The sequence below is a fragment of the Neolamprologus multifasciatus genome, chromosome 13, assembly GCF_963576455.1.
Source record: "Neolamprologus multifasciatus chromosome 13, fNeoMul1.2, whole genome shotgun sequence".
In the NCBI taxonomy this organism is placed as follows: domain Eukaryota; kingdom Metazoa; phylum Chordata; class Actinopteri; order Cichliformes; family Cichlidae; genus Neolamprologus; species Neolamprologus multifasciatus.
Genome location: NC_140451.1, coordinates 21,407,311 through 21,422,839, shown reverse-complemented (window position 1 = coordinate 21,422,839; position 15,529 = coordinate 21,407,311). Strand labels below are relative to the sequence as shown.

Here is a 15,529-nt window from a genome sequence, read left to right as displayed (position 1 = left end):
GAGCTTGCACAATTGTAACAAGCTTGAAAGTGAATATTTGATCTGATCATCTTTAACTCTCTTAGCAGCATTCTTGTAATTTATTTAAGTAGTCTTCAGGAATAGTTCTCCAGGGTTCTTGAAGGACTTTCAAAGCTCTTATTTGGATATTGGCTGCCTTTTGTTCCTGTTCTCTATCAAGATGATCCCAAAATGCATCAATAATGTTGAGATCTGGACTCTGAGGAGGCCAATCTGTGACTGATACTATTTCAATTTGTGCTTTTTCCATCCTGTAGACACTCACTGTTGTACCTCACTTCTGACCTCCTCCATTCATATTGATTATGATTTGAATAAAAAACTTCAAATGTGGACTCATTACTCCATGAGACCTGTTGCCACTAATATTCAGTCCCGTCCTTCTGTAATTCTGCAGACATGAGCTTTTGCTTCACGTTTTCCTACCTTAATAATGGTTTCTCGACAGCCATCCTTCCACTGAGACCACAAAGGGCCAGATGTGTCTCTCAGGCCCTGTGTCAAGTTGTTTTTCATTTGTTAAAGACATGACTTTTAGATATGACTCATACTTCATCATCATGTGGATACTTTTTAGGCCTGCCACTTCTTCTTTTGTCCTCCATTTGTCCAGTTTCCTCAACTTTTTTTAAGGATACACTGCACAGCTCGCTGCGATCTGCCAGGTTTTTAGCTAATAGCACCGTAAGAATCACCTTGTTGTTGCAAAAAGTAATATTTTGTGTATTTCAAACTATATTGTTAACATTTTTCATACAAATGATATTTTTTGACAGGCTAACAAAGTGCCAAACAATACAATTTAAAATTGGTTCTTTGTTAGGTTTTCTGTGATGTGTAGATACAACACTGTTAATCCTGTAAGCTAAGAGCCTTTTTAAGCTTAAATGATTTATACCTCAGTGTTAAGTGGTTCATAAAAATACTCTGAAAATGGTCAGGTACAAGAGCTGCACTGAAAATAAGTAAAAAAGCAACCAATGTCAAAAGTCACTTTGAAAGACCTTCAGAAAGCCTGGAGAATTATTGCTCCCGACTATTAAAAAAAAAAATTAGACATAGCCTGGGTACTTGGAAGCAACATATATAGAAAAGAGGGATGCCTCACAACTTTTGCACAGTAGTGCAGCCTCATTAGAATGTAGATTTTGTGTCACTACTCCATTAGTAATAATTACGGCACATTTTTCAACAACACAGTCACAGTTTGCCTGCAGTAAAGGCATTTCGAAAGGATTACCTATGTTCCTCGCCTCCAGCTCTTTTTCCATGAGTTCTTTCTGGGAGGGAAACTCACTGAGCTTGACCTTGGACATGGTGTCATTCTGACCGACTGTGCTTATCACTTCTGGCTCCTTCTCATGGCTGTCCTCAGTCTGGACGTGGACCCAAGGGATTTTCCTAAGAGACAGCAGAGCAATAAAGATGATTAGCTTTTGATTATCAAGTGAGTTCAACAGTATTTACTTCGTTATCTCAGTAAACATACCTTTTGAACTTGTAGATGAAGAATGCAGCTAAACCAACAAACACCACGATGAGCAGCATCAGCATGGCCGACCCACTGGGAAGTGAGTTAGAGTCCACAAGTGGTGCTGAAAGCCAAACACCATAAATGAGCACCAAACTTTTTACGTATGTGTTAAACCCATTCCTTTTTCCTAAACCATGTCCTATTCCAAGGATATTACTTCATTACCCAATGTCATGACGAGCATATCCCTACATGTTATCCCCTCAGGGCATAAAAAGCACCTTTAGGAGGTCCACTGCTTCTCTCCAGGGTTCATACTGCATGCAGCAGTAGCTTATGCATAGTCATGGCTTTATAAATGCTGAGATGCAATATTCAAAGTATTTCCTCTCACTGCCCATCTTTTTCCCCGTCACAGAGAAGCCTATGAAGTCTTTGACCTTTCCGGATCATTTTAAAGGCAACCCAGACCTTTGTATGCAGACACAAATGAAGACAGATCCATTGGTGGATGAAAAGGGTAAAGACACGCGAGGTGATCGACACGTTTTTACGATATGCTAATGACCCGGTGACCCTGTGAATTTCCCGTGCATATCAAACACCTGCTTTGTCAATCATGTGATTGATTGGCTGACTTCAAAGAGGGCTACTGTCTCATAGCCTCAGGTGCAAAACTGGCACTCTGTGAAGGATATTTAAATCCTGTGATATACAGCATCGTCCGTCTCTCAGGAAACACTTTGTCTTTTGCCTTGCTTTATTTTTTCAGAGCGTCGTTAAAATTCAATGTCAAACCAGTCTAACGAAGACACATCTTATCTAATGCTCTGTGGATCTGTAGACATGCTGTATCAATCTGCCGTAAAATAAGCCTAGGGCCTGTTTGAGTGTTTTGTTTTCACGTATCTCTAAAAGGGTTTCAATGTAACGACTGCTGAAGACTTACCCAGAGTTTGCTGAGTCATGTACACAATAATGCGAATGTCAGCTTTCAGTTCAAACTGGATCAGGCCTTGGTTCAGTGCAGTGACAAAAATATTTGATATCTGTCACAGGATTTTAACAAAAACACACAGAAAACACAAAAGTTTACATTAAAATTTCACGAACAAGCAAGACATTTTTGGAAAAGAAAAGATTGATACAATAATTAGCTCAGCTTAGCATAATGACCGGTGGCGCCATTGACTGGCTCTCTCCATTGTTCAAAGATTCGCCCGATAATTAACACATTACAGTGCATTTCTCTTGCGTTTTGCACTTACTTTGTTTGAGTCCTAGCAAAATAAGCAGTCTGCAGATCTTTTGTGAGCTCAAAAGCTTTTGCTCAAGATCATTTAACAAAAATAAATAAAAATCAACTATTCTGACAAAAAGACAGGAGCCTGAGATGGAAGTGGCAGAACTGAAGCTGTTAAGAGTTTTACTGAGGATGTAGTGAAGGAGGACGTGCAAGTGCTTTTGTGACAGAGGAGGATGCTAGGGATACGCTACAAGAAGAAGAAGGAAAACAGAAGAAATAAATACCAACTATGGAAACATGCATACCAACCACATGAACAAACAGTTAATCTTATTATACTATTAACAGCCTTTAGGTCCTCTTAAATAGCTAGCATAAATATAAATACAATGTATGTTTAATGTCCAGGAAACAGCAGCTCTACATAAAAGCTGACATGATCTACATTATCGTGGCTCTTACCATCTCAAGAGCCGCTTCGCTCCCACTCTTGTGCTCAGTAGATGTCTGCTCATCAGGCAGAATAAAGAGCTCTGCTGTAGTTGGAAGCCCTGGATACAGAGATACCAGCAGCTGATCTTCATGAATCCCAGACACCTAGAGTGACGCGAAAACACGACAGCCAGGTATGGCTTTACTCTGGAGGCTAAATTCACACTAAATAATGTGTCTCCTAAACAAAATAAAAGAAGAAAACACGGGTTACAAAACATCATGACTGCCGTGTCATTTTAGCGCACCCGTATAAAATAGTAATGACCCTGAAAGCCATTGGTGTTCGCTGTCAACTGCAGGAAAGATCTCTTAGGAACTGATGTACCTGTGATAGAGCTGTCCGCACCACACGGCCTATGTCCTCCCTCCATTCGGGGATGTCAGGATTGTGCTCATCAAGCGCTGGCGAAAACGACAACAGCAGTGACCTGAAGAACTCTGGAAAAAAGGTGAAGTGATGTCTGTTAGAATATTAACGCTACTTCTAGTTTAGGTTTTGATTAATCTGATGTGCAGTTTTGTCCTTTTTCATTTGGCAACATCTGCCTTGAAGTTAATTGCTCCTCGAGATTTCGTGTTCGCATACCGTGACATTTTATTCATTAGATAAGTCCACGTTGACATCAACGTGGCGAAGCTTGCAGCGCTGACCGAGAGGCATCACACTTTCCCTGAGATAGCATATTGCATATTCATGTAACAGGCATCTCTCCAATTAAAGTGCTTTGAAGACTGTCTCCCCCACTCACCTTTAACAGTTATAACTTTTGAATCCTGCATTACAGTGCTCCCAGAAGCAACCTGGACCATGACCTTGCTTTTTCCTTCGCTCTGAAATGTGTGTGAGATGCTTCCCTCCAAGGTTATAATGGGCTGGATTTCAAAAGGAAAAAACACAGAGAAATGCACAGAAAAAGCTGCATCCTCATGGCTGAATATAGAACACTACATATATCTACTGTATAATGAGGGGATGCTGCGCTGAACACAATCAATCTCAGGCAAATATAATCAACCATCCAAGCTGGATCCTCCAGAATGGCACAGGGCAGTCACATACTGTCACTTTTTACATGATTTGTGGGGAGATCTGTGTAGATTTACACTTTTAGATTACAACCAAGAGCACAAAGACATCAAGAGAGGAGTGGGAAGATGGGGAAAAAAGCAGCAGTAAAAAGGATAAATGCCTTGTGTGTATAGGAGAATGGTGGGAGGAGGTGGAGGAGGAGAAGCGTCTCACCTCAGAGCTGTTGTCAAACCACCAGAAGAAGGTCAATGTTCTGGTGTGGCTCGGCCAAACCACTGCAGTCAGATTAGCCTCCTTCCCCCTGACGGCTACAATGGGAGCGGAGAGATACACCCGCTCTAGTGGACCTGCGGCGATGACAAATACGCCATCATATAGCCATACATGCATCGAATGAATGCAGCCAGCAAGAAAAGTATTATTGTGATCGCAGTTGATGTACATTTAGCTTCAGGTGTGTGCTTTTGCATTTTGCAAGGTTAAAATGCATAAAAGTAGTAAAACCATGACTGAAATGTAATTCAGCAGAGTGGGAACGTGACTATCCATGAAAGAGAAGAGGTTTATGCTATCTGCACAGCCTCAGGAATCAGTAATGATGTTTCTTATTCACATACTGGTGATGTGTAAAAACAGTGTGCTGCTGTCAGATCCTTGGCTGTTTTCTGCAGTAGCTGTCACGCGGTAAATCCCAGTCGTTCTGTAGATGTGCTTGATGCCATCATCCGCCCTGCTCAGGTTAGAGTACGTGATCTTGATGCCATCTCCAAAGTCTAGCTGGATGCTGGTCCTCAGCGAGTCTCCCTGTGGACAGATGGTATTACATAGCATCTGTCATCATGGCTTAGGTCAGGATACTTTCACTTGGACCACATGCAAGGGAAGAGCGATCAGTCTGCCGCTGAAGTGCTGGAGCTGAGATGTCATATAGGCTGTGTCATAAACACTTTGAAGGTGAATATGAATGGGAAAGACAGAAATTCAGCAGAGAAAACAAGTGGAAATGTGAAAAGAGAGACGCAGAGGCAAAAAAAGGTCATGAAAGAGTCCCAAAGTAAGATGGAGGAGTTTATAATCTGGTGTCATTTTTCCAGCTGATCACTCAAAAACAGACACATTGCCATCACCAAAGTGTTTTTCATACAAATTACAGAAACTTTAACAACAAACTTTTGGTTTTATTACTCAGGCTTTGGGCTATCTGTAGTGAGATGCCACGCTGAAACAAAAGATCAAATAAACTTCATTTGTGGTGATCAAAGCAATGAAAAATTGCACTTTAAAAACATTCAGCAACACCCTGTCAGGCATTTCAGAAGAATCTAGTTCCAATTAAATTAGTTAACAATAAGATCTCAGGACTAACTTCTTCCTTAACTAACTTCAAGTTGTTTCTTTTTCTTACATTTAATGAACAAGGAAAAACAATGTTTGAGGTGATATTTCATAAATACATCCATTTTTCAGGCTAAAGGGTTTTTTTTGTGATAACCTTCGAGTTAAAGCCGTTCAAGTTTTTGGGGAATCTATGTAAATCCTACAAGATACACACATTGCATTCAGATCTGGTTTTTGGTGCAGTAATGTGCTGCTGTGAACATATTAGTCATAAATAGATAAACATTGTATATATTAGTATTTTGAATATCACACTTTTCTTTTTTTCTGCATTTGTCTTTTGAAAAAATCAATACATATTTCCCAGAAGAGAAGTCTTACAAAATATTCCTGAGAATAATTTGAGATTTCAGATTACTTTTAAATGAGGTCTCCATTTTTTCTGTGGTTGGTAACTACCATCATCATTTCCAGTTCCATCCATTTTTGTAATTGCTGATCCAATTCTGGGTAGTGGAGGAGGGGGCTTAAATCGACGTTCTTTTCTTTGGGTTAGGGTTAGGAAAATGAAATAATGAACACCTCGGAAGAAATGAAGAAACCGTCTTCCTTTCTTTTATGTGGTCTTTTTTTACCACTGGCTATTATATTCTTTTTTTCTCTCTCCTCCAAAATGAATCTCAGTCGTGCCTCATGGAGAACTGGATGAGGATTCCTCGTAGGCTCCCAGTTCCCGCCGAGCGAGCCAGACCGATGGATGACATCTGGAATCCGATGCTGTTTTCTGGCAGACGATGACGACATCAGCTCAAATAGCTTCTTCAATCTCTTAAACTCATCTGAACTGATGCAGATCCTATTGCCTTCCACATCATGATATTGTAACATGCAGCTTTTCAAGCCCCTCTGTTTTTTGCTTTGTTTATCTTTTTAAACAAGCTTATATACGTTTCCTTTCTGGAATCAACTGTACATCAGTTGTTCTATTTGCTGTCCTCTCTGTTGCATACTTTACTATAAATTATGTTTTGTAAGGTGACCTTGATTGTCAACACCATTTAGTAAAGGTTTTTATTACTACAATCAACTCTGAAACCAGTTTTCACATTTTTCTTTTACATCTTTTATGCCCCTAATTATTTTAGATCATTTATGCTAGCCCGTAGGCCATCATTAATTGAGAATAACATCCTTTGTAAATGTGTCCATCTCCAGCAAGGCACACTGTTTCTTACAGGTTTTAATAGGAGGTTCAGTTTGTCACCATAAATTATATTCAAACAACAAAATATAGTAGCTGAAAAAGAGGACATAGCTGATTTAATGGGCACTTGAGCAAATCTTTTCTTTAAAATTTGCTCCTACCACCACCTACCACACACAAATGGAAAAGTATTCATCATGACATCCTCACTTCTATATAACAGCAAGACAAAAGTAAATCAGTCATTCATTTAGCTTAGGAATTGGGGAAAAAAAGCAGGAGAGCGCTAGCCTGGGTTTGGTTCATTATGCAATATCTGCTTCTTCTTACACTGCAGTGACTTTTAGGTGTAATAACTCACCTCATTGAGGGAGACCATAAAAGTAACGTTGCTTCCAACAGGGGAACTGAGCTCTCCCTGACTGGTAGACAGCTGGAGGCCTCGGGGTGCTCTGGGATGACACGGCTGCCTCCTGGGCGAGTACACATTCCTCCCTGCCTCCTTACAATTATTGGACAAAACCTTCCGATACCTTTTGAGCATAGAGTAAGTAAAGAGCACTGTCACATCACATAACAGAACCCAGCATTAGATACATGTTTTACCAGTTTTCAAAAAAAAAAAGAAAGACTTGACTGTTAAGTGCCAGTAAATTTTCATACAGCTCACAGCTATTTACAAAAAGTGGGGAAAAAATGTTTTTCCCAAAAGATTTTTTTTCTTTGTTCACCACAATCACATTTATTTTTTATTTATTTCCGCTTGGAAGATGCTCCTCAGTTTTATTTCTGCAATTTAGTGCAGGAAAATAGCACCCAGCAACAGCACATACTGTGCATTTGGCAGGCTGAAATACAGACCTCTATGAGCACACTTAATTTTGTCAGTTTCCTGAATGTAAAAAAGCTTCATAACCAAAAACCTGTTTTGAATTATTATACATTATGAATTATTATATATTTTAGAATTGGGAAATAATGCAGATTGGGCCCTCCGGGCCCTATTTCTCAACCAATAGGAAGTAAACTATTATTTTCTGTTTATGTACTACACAACATGACAAAAAAGGTGTAATGGGATATTGTTTTGTGATGGACTGAACATTGGGGGCCACTTACCCTGTGCTGTTTAGGAAGCTTTGGCTGGTGCTGCAGCTTTTAGCCGCACCGTTTGGATTAAACCAAAAAGCAGGGGAGCAATTCCCATCTGCCTGGCGCTCCCATCCATAATCACTGCCAAAGCAAAGCAAAACAAAACAAAACAAAAAAAAGTCATGAAATGATAAACACTGCTACTCAGAGTAATCTAGCTATGCAAGCTTTTGTAGTGGGGCAAATGCTTTGCATTTGGAGCTTCGTGGCATATTTTAAGACCATAACTAGAGACATGATTGTCAGACATGTGGGATCAAACAGAATTTCAGACAGATGGATAAAAGATATTTAAAATTCATTTAACGATCCATTATTAATTGAATTCTAATAAGTCACTTGACATTATGCAAATCACAGCAGCGCGATGAAAAGTTCTTAACTCTGATCCATATTTTTTAAACTATAATTATATCCGATGAACAGAGTCATATTGGTTATTCTGTAAATATGCCATGTAAGAGGGATATTAAGCCTTATGAAGTTCTGCAAACTGATACTTTTGTTCTTTTATTACAGCCCTAATTACGCACAACTGAATTAGATGTTCAAAGTAGAGAGGCTGTTTGGTAAACATGTGATGAAAGAAATTAAGAGTCACTGGGGATAAAAAAAAAAAGTGAGTTACAATATATTCCCTGCTAGGAACACTGAATATAAGCCATTACCATTCAAAATCATAAGCTGTGCAGGGGCATGGCTCTGAGGAATAGATCCTGGAATAGTCTTGGGCCAGCATGCAACGGTTGCCTGGCCTGCGCTTCATATAGATCTGCTTCTCACCCATCACACAGAGCTCTCCCTATATCACAAAGAAGGAAAGAAAAAAAGCTTGTCTTCTTTTTCACAAGTCTGAAAGAAACAAATGTGCAAACACGCGCTCGAATCATTAATAAATCAGAAGTGATTAATAATCCTGTTACCTTGTTGTGCAGGTACCATGTCTGATAATCTCCATCCATGCATCTCCTGCTAAAGAGGCCTTTGTAGTCAATCTTAATCAGTTGCCACTCTGACCGATGGCTGAAGTGCCCAAAGAAACTGAAAGATGATGCATAAGAAAAGCAAGATTATCTTGAGACATAGACACGCAGTTTTCTGATATCATATTCCGCACCTGCAATCTGCAGTCTGTCATTAATGTTAACAGGCAACATAAAATTCCTCTTGATTAGAAGTCTAAGTTAATCTGTTGAACCTTTCCTTGTTTATATCAACACAAGAGTTAATTCTTCAGATCTGATATTGTTCTATTCTTCTTGGACGCTACCCATGTGTCTCCTTACGTGATAATATGATTGTCAGACTCTGGCTCCATTAAAACTCCATCCACATACAGAGGAGCCAAGGAGAAGCTGTGGCGGTCCCATTTCTTTCCTTCATCTAGACTGATCCTGCGTAAAGGAAGACAACAACTGTCAGTGGACGAATATCTACCTACTGTTGTTTATCTATCTGTAGTAGATAAAATTATTGTTTTCTCTGTGCGTGTAACATTAAACATCACGAGCACACAGGTTACAGAAAGAAAAAAGCAAGAACAAAGAAATATGATAAAAGATTTGAGTTCATTTAGCTTTTGCCGCGGGTGAAAAATGAAGCACCTTGAATTCTCTTCAATGTGAAAAATTATCTTGACAACAGACTGAACAATAGAACAAATGTTCCTTGGCCCAGGTAGATTTTTGAAGGTGACAACAGAAAAGAGAGATATGACTCAGGTTGTAACATTAGAAATAGATTTGGGGGGTTTCAAATCACCTCTCTCGGAGCTTAATCACATTTGACAGGGCTGTAGTGTGCAGGGACATCAAAGTAGATAGTGTTACAGAGCTCCCACAATATGAGGGACTTATGAGGGCATTCTGAGTCTCATATTTCCACCCTGCTCTACTCCTCATTTACATAAAAGCACTCAAACCATCATATCCAACCACGAGTACAAAGCTGTAACAGACTCTCTTCGCTGGAAATGACTCTGACAGTTCTGAAGCTGCAGCACCGATACAATAATCATGCAAACTTGGCCCATCAGCATTTTAAAACATTAAATATAATCATATGCAGCAACCCCCCTCCCCCCCCGAACAAAATTGCACTCGTGTAATTTCCCACTACAACCCCAACACCTACAGTTTCTATCTACAGTATTTTTGGGGTTAGAGATTACTGAAGCAACTTATGCCTACCATATGTGTCGAATTGGCGCCGCTGCTTGCAATACCGCCAACAAAGCTCCTCCATTGTCAAGAAACCAAACGTTGTACTCTTCATCAAAAATCTGAATCGGTAAATTTGAAAAAGAGACACATTTGCTCATTTTATTAGGCAACACCATTCTTTAAGGTAACCATGCAAAGTGTGTCATGGATGTCACCTGTCTCCAGCTATTTCCTGCGTCAGATGTTATAAACATCCCAAGGTTGGTGGAGGACAGCTGTGTTCCAATATTCCCTGAGTCCAAAAACATGCACAATTTCAGTCAGTATTTACATAGCAAAGACTCACTATAGCTCATAACTCACCTATGTGCACAATCAGCTGATAGAAATCACTCAGAAACTATGTATGTTCTCATTTTCCACTGCAGGAAAATGACAGTTTACGACTTAGCCTGATCTAATCATCTCACCTGAAATATCAGATTTAGTCTGAGAAGTTTTCATATTTGACTTCAATGACATAAAGAAGGCACTGTGTGATTAATTGTGTGTCAGCTGAACTGCTACAATGTATTTACCTGAAAAACAATGGATGGCTACAATACTGTGCAAAAGTCTTGAGGCATGGCTCATTTCTTTATATTTGGCTGCAGAGGATACGGGACTGTCTTGCAATTTTTATAGGGGTCGTCACCGATAGGTCTCCAGGCTGTCTGAAGGTATTTCATAGATTTCCTTTGGACATTGGCTGCAATCGTTCTCCTTTTCAGTCCAGTTTTTGTGCCTGACCATTTTCAGCAATAAAACAAGTACCTTACCCAAAACATGAACCACTGTTGTGTCTCCACATCAGTGGAAGCAAGGGACCAATTTTAAACTATTATCGTTAGCAATTTTGTCACAATATCATGCAATTTATTCTGAGTTCTTTAGTTGAATCTACAAAAAATGTCAAAGATAACACATTTCGACAGGTATAAAGTAGTAAATGAAAAAGGGAGAAAAGCCTGAGGTTTGTCACCTGAATGGGTCTGGATAGCAATGACACTTACCAGTGAAATTGTTTCAAATTCCTCTCATCTCCTCAAATTCTCAATATTATCAACATGTGTGGAGGAGGTCAGGAAAGAGGTACTACACTGAGTGTCTTATACTAATCTGTAAAACATGGTGGAGACCCTGTAATAGTTTACCACAGCATTGAGGATCTTCTCAAAACTAATGAAATTATGAACACAGAAAAGTACATATTTCAATTCACCATGCAATACCATCCGCAAAGTGTCTGGAAAACAATGGCTTCATTTTTCAGCATGACAGTGATCCCAAACACACTGTCAATATAAAAAAAAACATACCTGGGTAAAAAAACAGACAGTGGAATACCATCAGCCATGGATTGGCCTCCCTAAATCCCAGACCTCAACATTAGTGAAGCCATGTGGGATCATCTTAACAGAGAATAGAACAAAAGGCAGCATCCAAAGAAGAAACCTGGAGAAGTATTACTCTATACTACTTAAGGGAATGATAAGGAAGCTTGCCTAACAGAGCTCAGACTTTGTTGAAGTTCAAATCAACTACTGACTTTCAAGCTCGAACGAACTGTATGAACTCTGTGCTTCTATATTTAATTTCCATATAAATGTGCACGTTTCAGTAGTCCAGTGCACCTATCTCCTATTTTTCTATCAAATTATTTAAAAAATGAGAGAAGACTCAAGACTTTTGCACAGCACCTTAAATTCATGTCCTAATGTAACTCTACCTGTAGCCACAATGATTCCTGGAACAGACTTTTTGCTGGTGATTGGTCCGGATGTGTAAGGATTCTCTGACATCTCCAGTTGAAGATGCAGTGAGCAAAATGGCTGTCAACAAAACGGATTCAAATACAGCACAAGTTGAAACAATATATATCTCAGATCTTAACAGCAGCAATTATAATTAGCTCGGCTTTCAAACTATTCTTCCCGTTGAGCGAAAAGTGCTAACATTTTCAGACACCATTTATAAAACAAAGATACTTTGTTCCTCTCATCTCCTCTGCTAGGAGGAAAAAATGGCTGAGAGGACACAGAGGGCATTTGAATTGTTTCATTCTAAAGCAAACAAGGCATGTAATTAAAATTCCCCAAGATGCACTGATAAAAATGGCAAAATTGATTCAAATCATTTCACTCATCTCCCCGAATAAAGCGTACCGAAAAACATCAATAAGGTTTTCATACGGCTGAGGTTGGAGGAGGGGGTCAGGAAACAGAAGAGAGCATAGTGGTCATTTGTAAGACACAGAGAAAGACTATAGCCTGCTATTAATTGAGGAATGTACATGACTTTAAATGGTCTCTGAAGAACATATTGACTGGATTAGGTGAACATCATACCTGCTGAAAAACAACACAGCCACATAATGTAATTCAGTGCAATCTAACTTTCATTAGTCCTGTTTGATTACAGGTACTAAATTGAAATTTCAGAGGTTAATGGAAAGTCTAGACCCCTAAAATGTAATGCAATGACACTCTGTGACTTAAACTGATAATAAGAATATTTCAACAAAGCATCTTTTCAGTCATTTAGGGGACTAAAAAGACAAGTCGATGCTGATGCTGGCACCTGGCCTGGTGCAAAAATGGCTTTGTCTCCAAAAACATCCAAAACACAGCTGATGAGGCTGAAACATTTGAGGAATGTTTCATGTCATAGACTTAATTTTGCATGAATAAGAGCATTCATTCACTCCTGCCCAAAGGCTCAAGCTCACCAGAATGCAGTGAAGGTTATTTCCAGCCACATCAGTGGCAGGAGCTGGCAGCAGGGACCATGTTTGCCCCTTGTTGTATGTGATGAAAGTCTTTATGTAATTATCCACCAGTTTGTTGGCAAGATACATGCCATTTATCCCCTCAACCTAAGAAGGAAAACAACAAAAATGCATTCATTACTGTCTAAGCCCTTTTCACTTCTAGTTTAGAAAATCAATCTATAATTATTGACTCAGTGGAAGCAGGCTGAAAATACATGGCACTGTAAAAAAAAAAAAAAAAAACCCTCTATGAAAGGATATTTCATGTTTTGAAAAGTGTGCTTTAAAAGTACAGCATTATGAGCAAAATATGTAAAGTTTTATTGTTAATAATTCAAAACAGCTTTAAATAGTTTACTGTGTAACGATGCACCATATTTTAGCTGTTCAGACAAAATATACTGCCAACAAAATTCTGATTTTTAATTATAAAAATGTATTATTAGGATGTTAATGGATTAAAACCTACTATATAATGACAGCTTCATAAATTAACAGTTCTCCAGCACAGTAACAGGAAAGGGAGTAAGTGGTGGAGTGCCAACATCAGTCCATAAACAAGGCTAACTACACACCTTATAAAAGTCCACTAGTAGATTACCCGCAGGTCCTCTGCTGGTTCTCAGGTTCTCTAATGAAAGGATAAAGTAGACCCCGGGAGAGTCTGAGATATACAGGCTGTAAGTGTTGTTCTGATTCCACTCTTGGACAGCAGCAAATACCTGCTTCTCATCTGTGCTGATAATATGCATGTCCTGTAGTAGGATGTGTGCGAGAGAAAAATAGACAGATGGAAAGACAGAATGGGTGAGAATGACAGATGCAGGCAAACAAACACAAAATAGTCTCAGAAGAGATGGCATTAAAAGGCTTAAATGTGACATTTCTTCATAAAAGTCATGTGACCTAACCCTTAAAACAAAAAGCAACAAAGGTGATTTGAAACAATAACAATATCTTTTCTTTTTCTTAAATATCAAACACTTTTAGGATGTAGTTGTTATTTCTGTTGCTCACCTTTGGCAGACAATATTTAGGTAATTTCATCCGCTTGAATGATTCTCTCATGTAGGAGACAAAGTAGCTGGCTCGTCCTGACTTGGTTACCTTTGCAATGAAGGCAGAAAAGCTTTGTCACTCTGTAATCAGATCACATGCACTGTATATACCCCTGTGTCAAGAAGATACATCATATTTGGAAGTTATTTTTTCACAGTAATACAAAAAGAAAAGACATTTAGTTCAGTGGAATTTATTTGCACATTCCCATTATAGCCGTTGCTGTTGGTATAATTTTCTCCTACATAGAAAAGCCTATGTAGACCATCAGACAAATGAAAACCAAACTGAGATGGGAGGTGTTTACAAGACATACAGTACAGTGAAAAAGGTGCAGAAAGTAAAGTGAAAGTCGTTTTCATCAGTAGCTAAAATGCCGTAAAAAAAAGGAAAAAAATCCTTTTACTGTGGCCATTGTTTTCTTTTAAAACAGCACTCTCCTAGGCTTGCACACACTTTTTCAAGGTACTAGGTTATTCAAAGCATATTGCCGAACATGCCAAACATTGCTCCTATGGATTCTCTTTCATTGGGGATTATATCTCTTTCTATAATCCTGGACCAAACCATCTCCTAGTGGAAATTGTGAAAAAATGCAATGGTACACTTACTTGGTTTTTTTTGCTGTTTTTTCAGTAGGCAGCATATGTACTCAGCAGGGTTGTCAAAAAAAATGGCACGTGCATGCTAATTGATACTAAAAATTACTATCAGGTTACATACTCCTTTAATGCAGTATTGATATCAATAGTGTCACCTATGCCTCCTTCAGGTGACATAGAGCTTCACACAGCACTGTTGCAGAGAGGCACACAGCCCCTCCCCTCACTAGCAGCTAAACACATAAATAGCATAACAAACTTGGCAAAGCATCTGAAAGACTGATGTCCCACTCTTCAGGAGGTCAGTGAAGCTCCTGTTCCAACAGCACTTTAGTATTGAACAGTTATCATAAATTTGAACTTGTTAACAGATCTTAACGTATGCTGTTTAGCTAATACTAGTTACCCACATTATCAATAAGCTAGCAGCTAGCAGCTATGGTCAATAGTAAAAATAATGCTTAAAACCTTATCTTTAGCAAACCTCATCAGTTCTGCCTATCTGTAACAGGATAGCAATTATTTGTGTTTGAAAAACTTGTGTTTCTGTAAAAGTCCCAGACTGAAGCTGGGAAACAGACAGAAAGAGTAGCAGTCTAGCTCTGATTGACAATGAAAACATGATTCTAAATCACCTGAAAGACGTAAAATAAACAGGTTTGAAGCTGAATACATCTGCATGAACCACTATTTTTTAAAAATCTTTTTATTTAAAAAAAATACATATGTAAAAAATATAAATATATAATAAAAACATTTTTCTGGGTATCAAATTTGAAATTCAACCTCTCTCTGATTATATGTTTAAGTTTGCCATAATGCTACAAATTGAATCTGGAGCCAATCAAAAGCCTCCTCGACTGTACTATATGACACACAGATATCAAACCAATTACAGTACCTAATATTTTGTACAGCAATGCATGAGAGTTGGACA

The 15,529-nt window shown here is 38.8% G+C and overlaps 1 protein-coding gene across 3 annotated transcripts in view; it reads right to left on the bottom strand.

Moving 5' to 3' along the window:
• Nucleotides 1-15,529, bottom strand: part of LOC146505520 (VPS10 domain-containing receptor SorCS3-like) — a 61,127-nt gene that overhangs the window by 14,794 nt on the left and 30,804 nt on the right. For 2 of the 3 annotated variants that reach the window (XM_085182379.1, XM_085182380.1), the window contains exons 8-26: nt 13,949-14,038; nt 13,507-13,686; nt 12,890-13,036; nt 11,891-11,993; nt 10,338-10,414; nt 10,150-10,241; nt 9,247-9,354; nt 8,884-9,001; nt 8,629-8,762; nt 7,928-8,041; nt 7,170-7,341; nt 4,884-5,070; nt 4,480-4,613; nt 3,986-4,109; nt 3,562-3,674; nt 3,204-3,338; nt 2,445-2,544; nt 1,511-1,616; nt 1,262-1,422 (exon numbers count right to left, since the gene is read on the bottom strand). In XM_085182379.1, coding sequence (XP_085038505.1) covers nt 1,262-1,422; nt 1,511-1,616; nt 2,445-2,544; nt 3,204-3,338; nt 3,562-3,674; nt 3,986-4,109; nt 4,480-4,613; nt 4,884-5,070; nt 7,170-7,341; nt 7,928-8,041; nt 8,629-8,762; nt 8,884-9,001; nt 9,247-9,354; nt 10,150-10,241; nt 10,338-10,414; nt 11,891-11,993; nt 12,890-13,036; nt 13,507-13,686; nt 13,949-14,038 — 2,395 coding nt within the window. Of the gene's footprint in view, nt 1-638; nt 1,423-1,510; nt 1,617-2,444; nt 2,545-3,203; nt 3,339-3,561; nt 3,675-3,985; nt 4,110-4,479; nt 4,614-4,883; nt 5,071-7,169; nt 7,342-7,927; nt 8,042-8,628; nt 8,763-8,883; nt 9,002-9,246; nt 9,355-10,149; nt 10,242-10,337; nt 10,415-11,890; nt 11,994-12,889; nt 13,037-13,506; nt 13,687-13,948; nt 14,039-15,529 lie in introns of those variants that run through there. The other variant, XM_085182378.1, reaches the window with a different exon arrangement.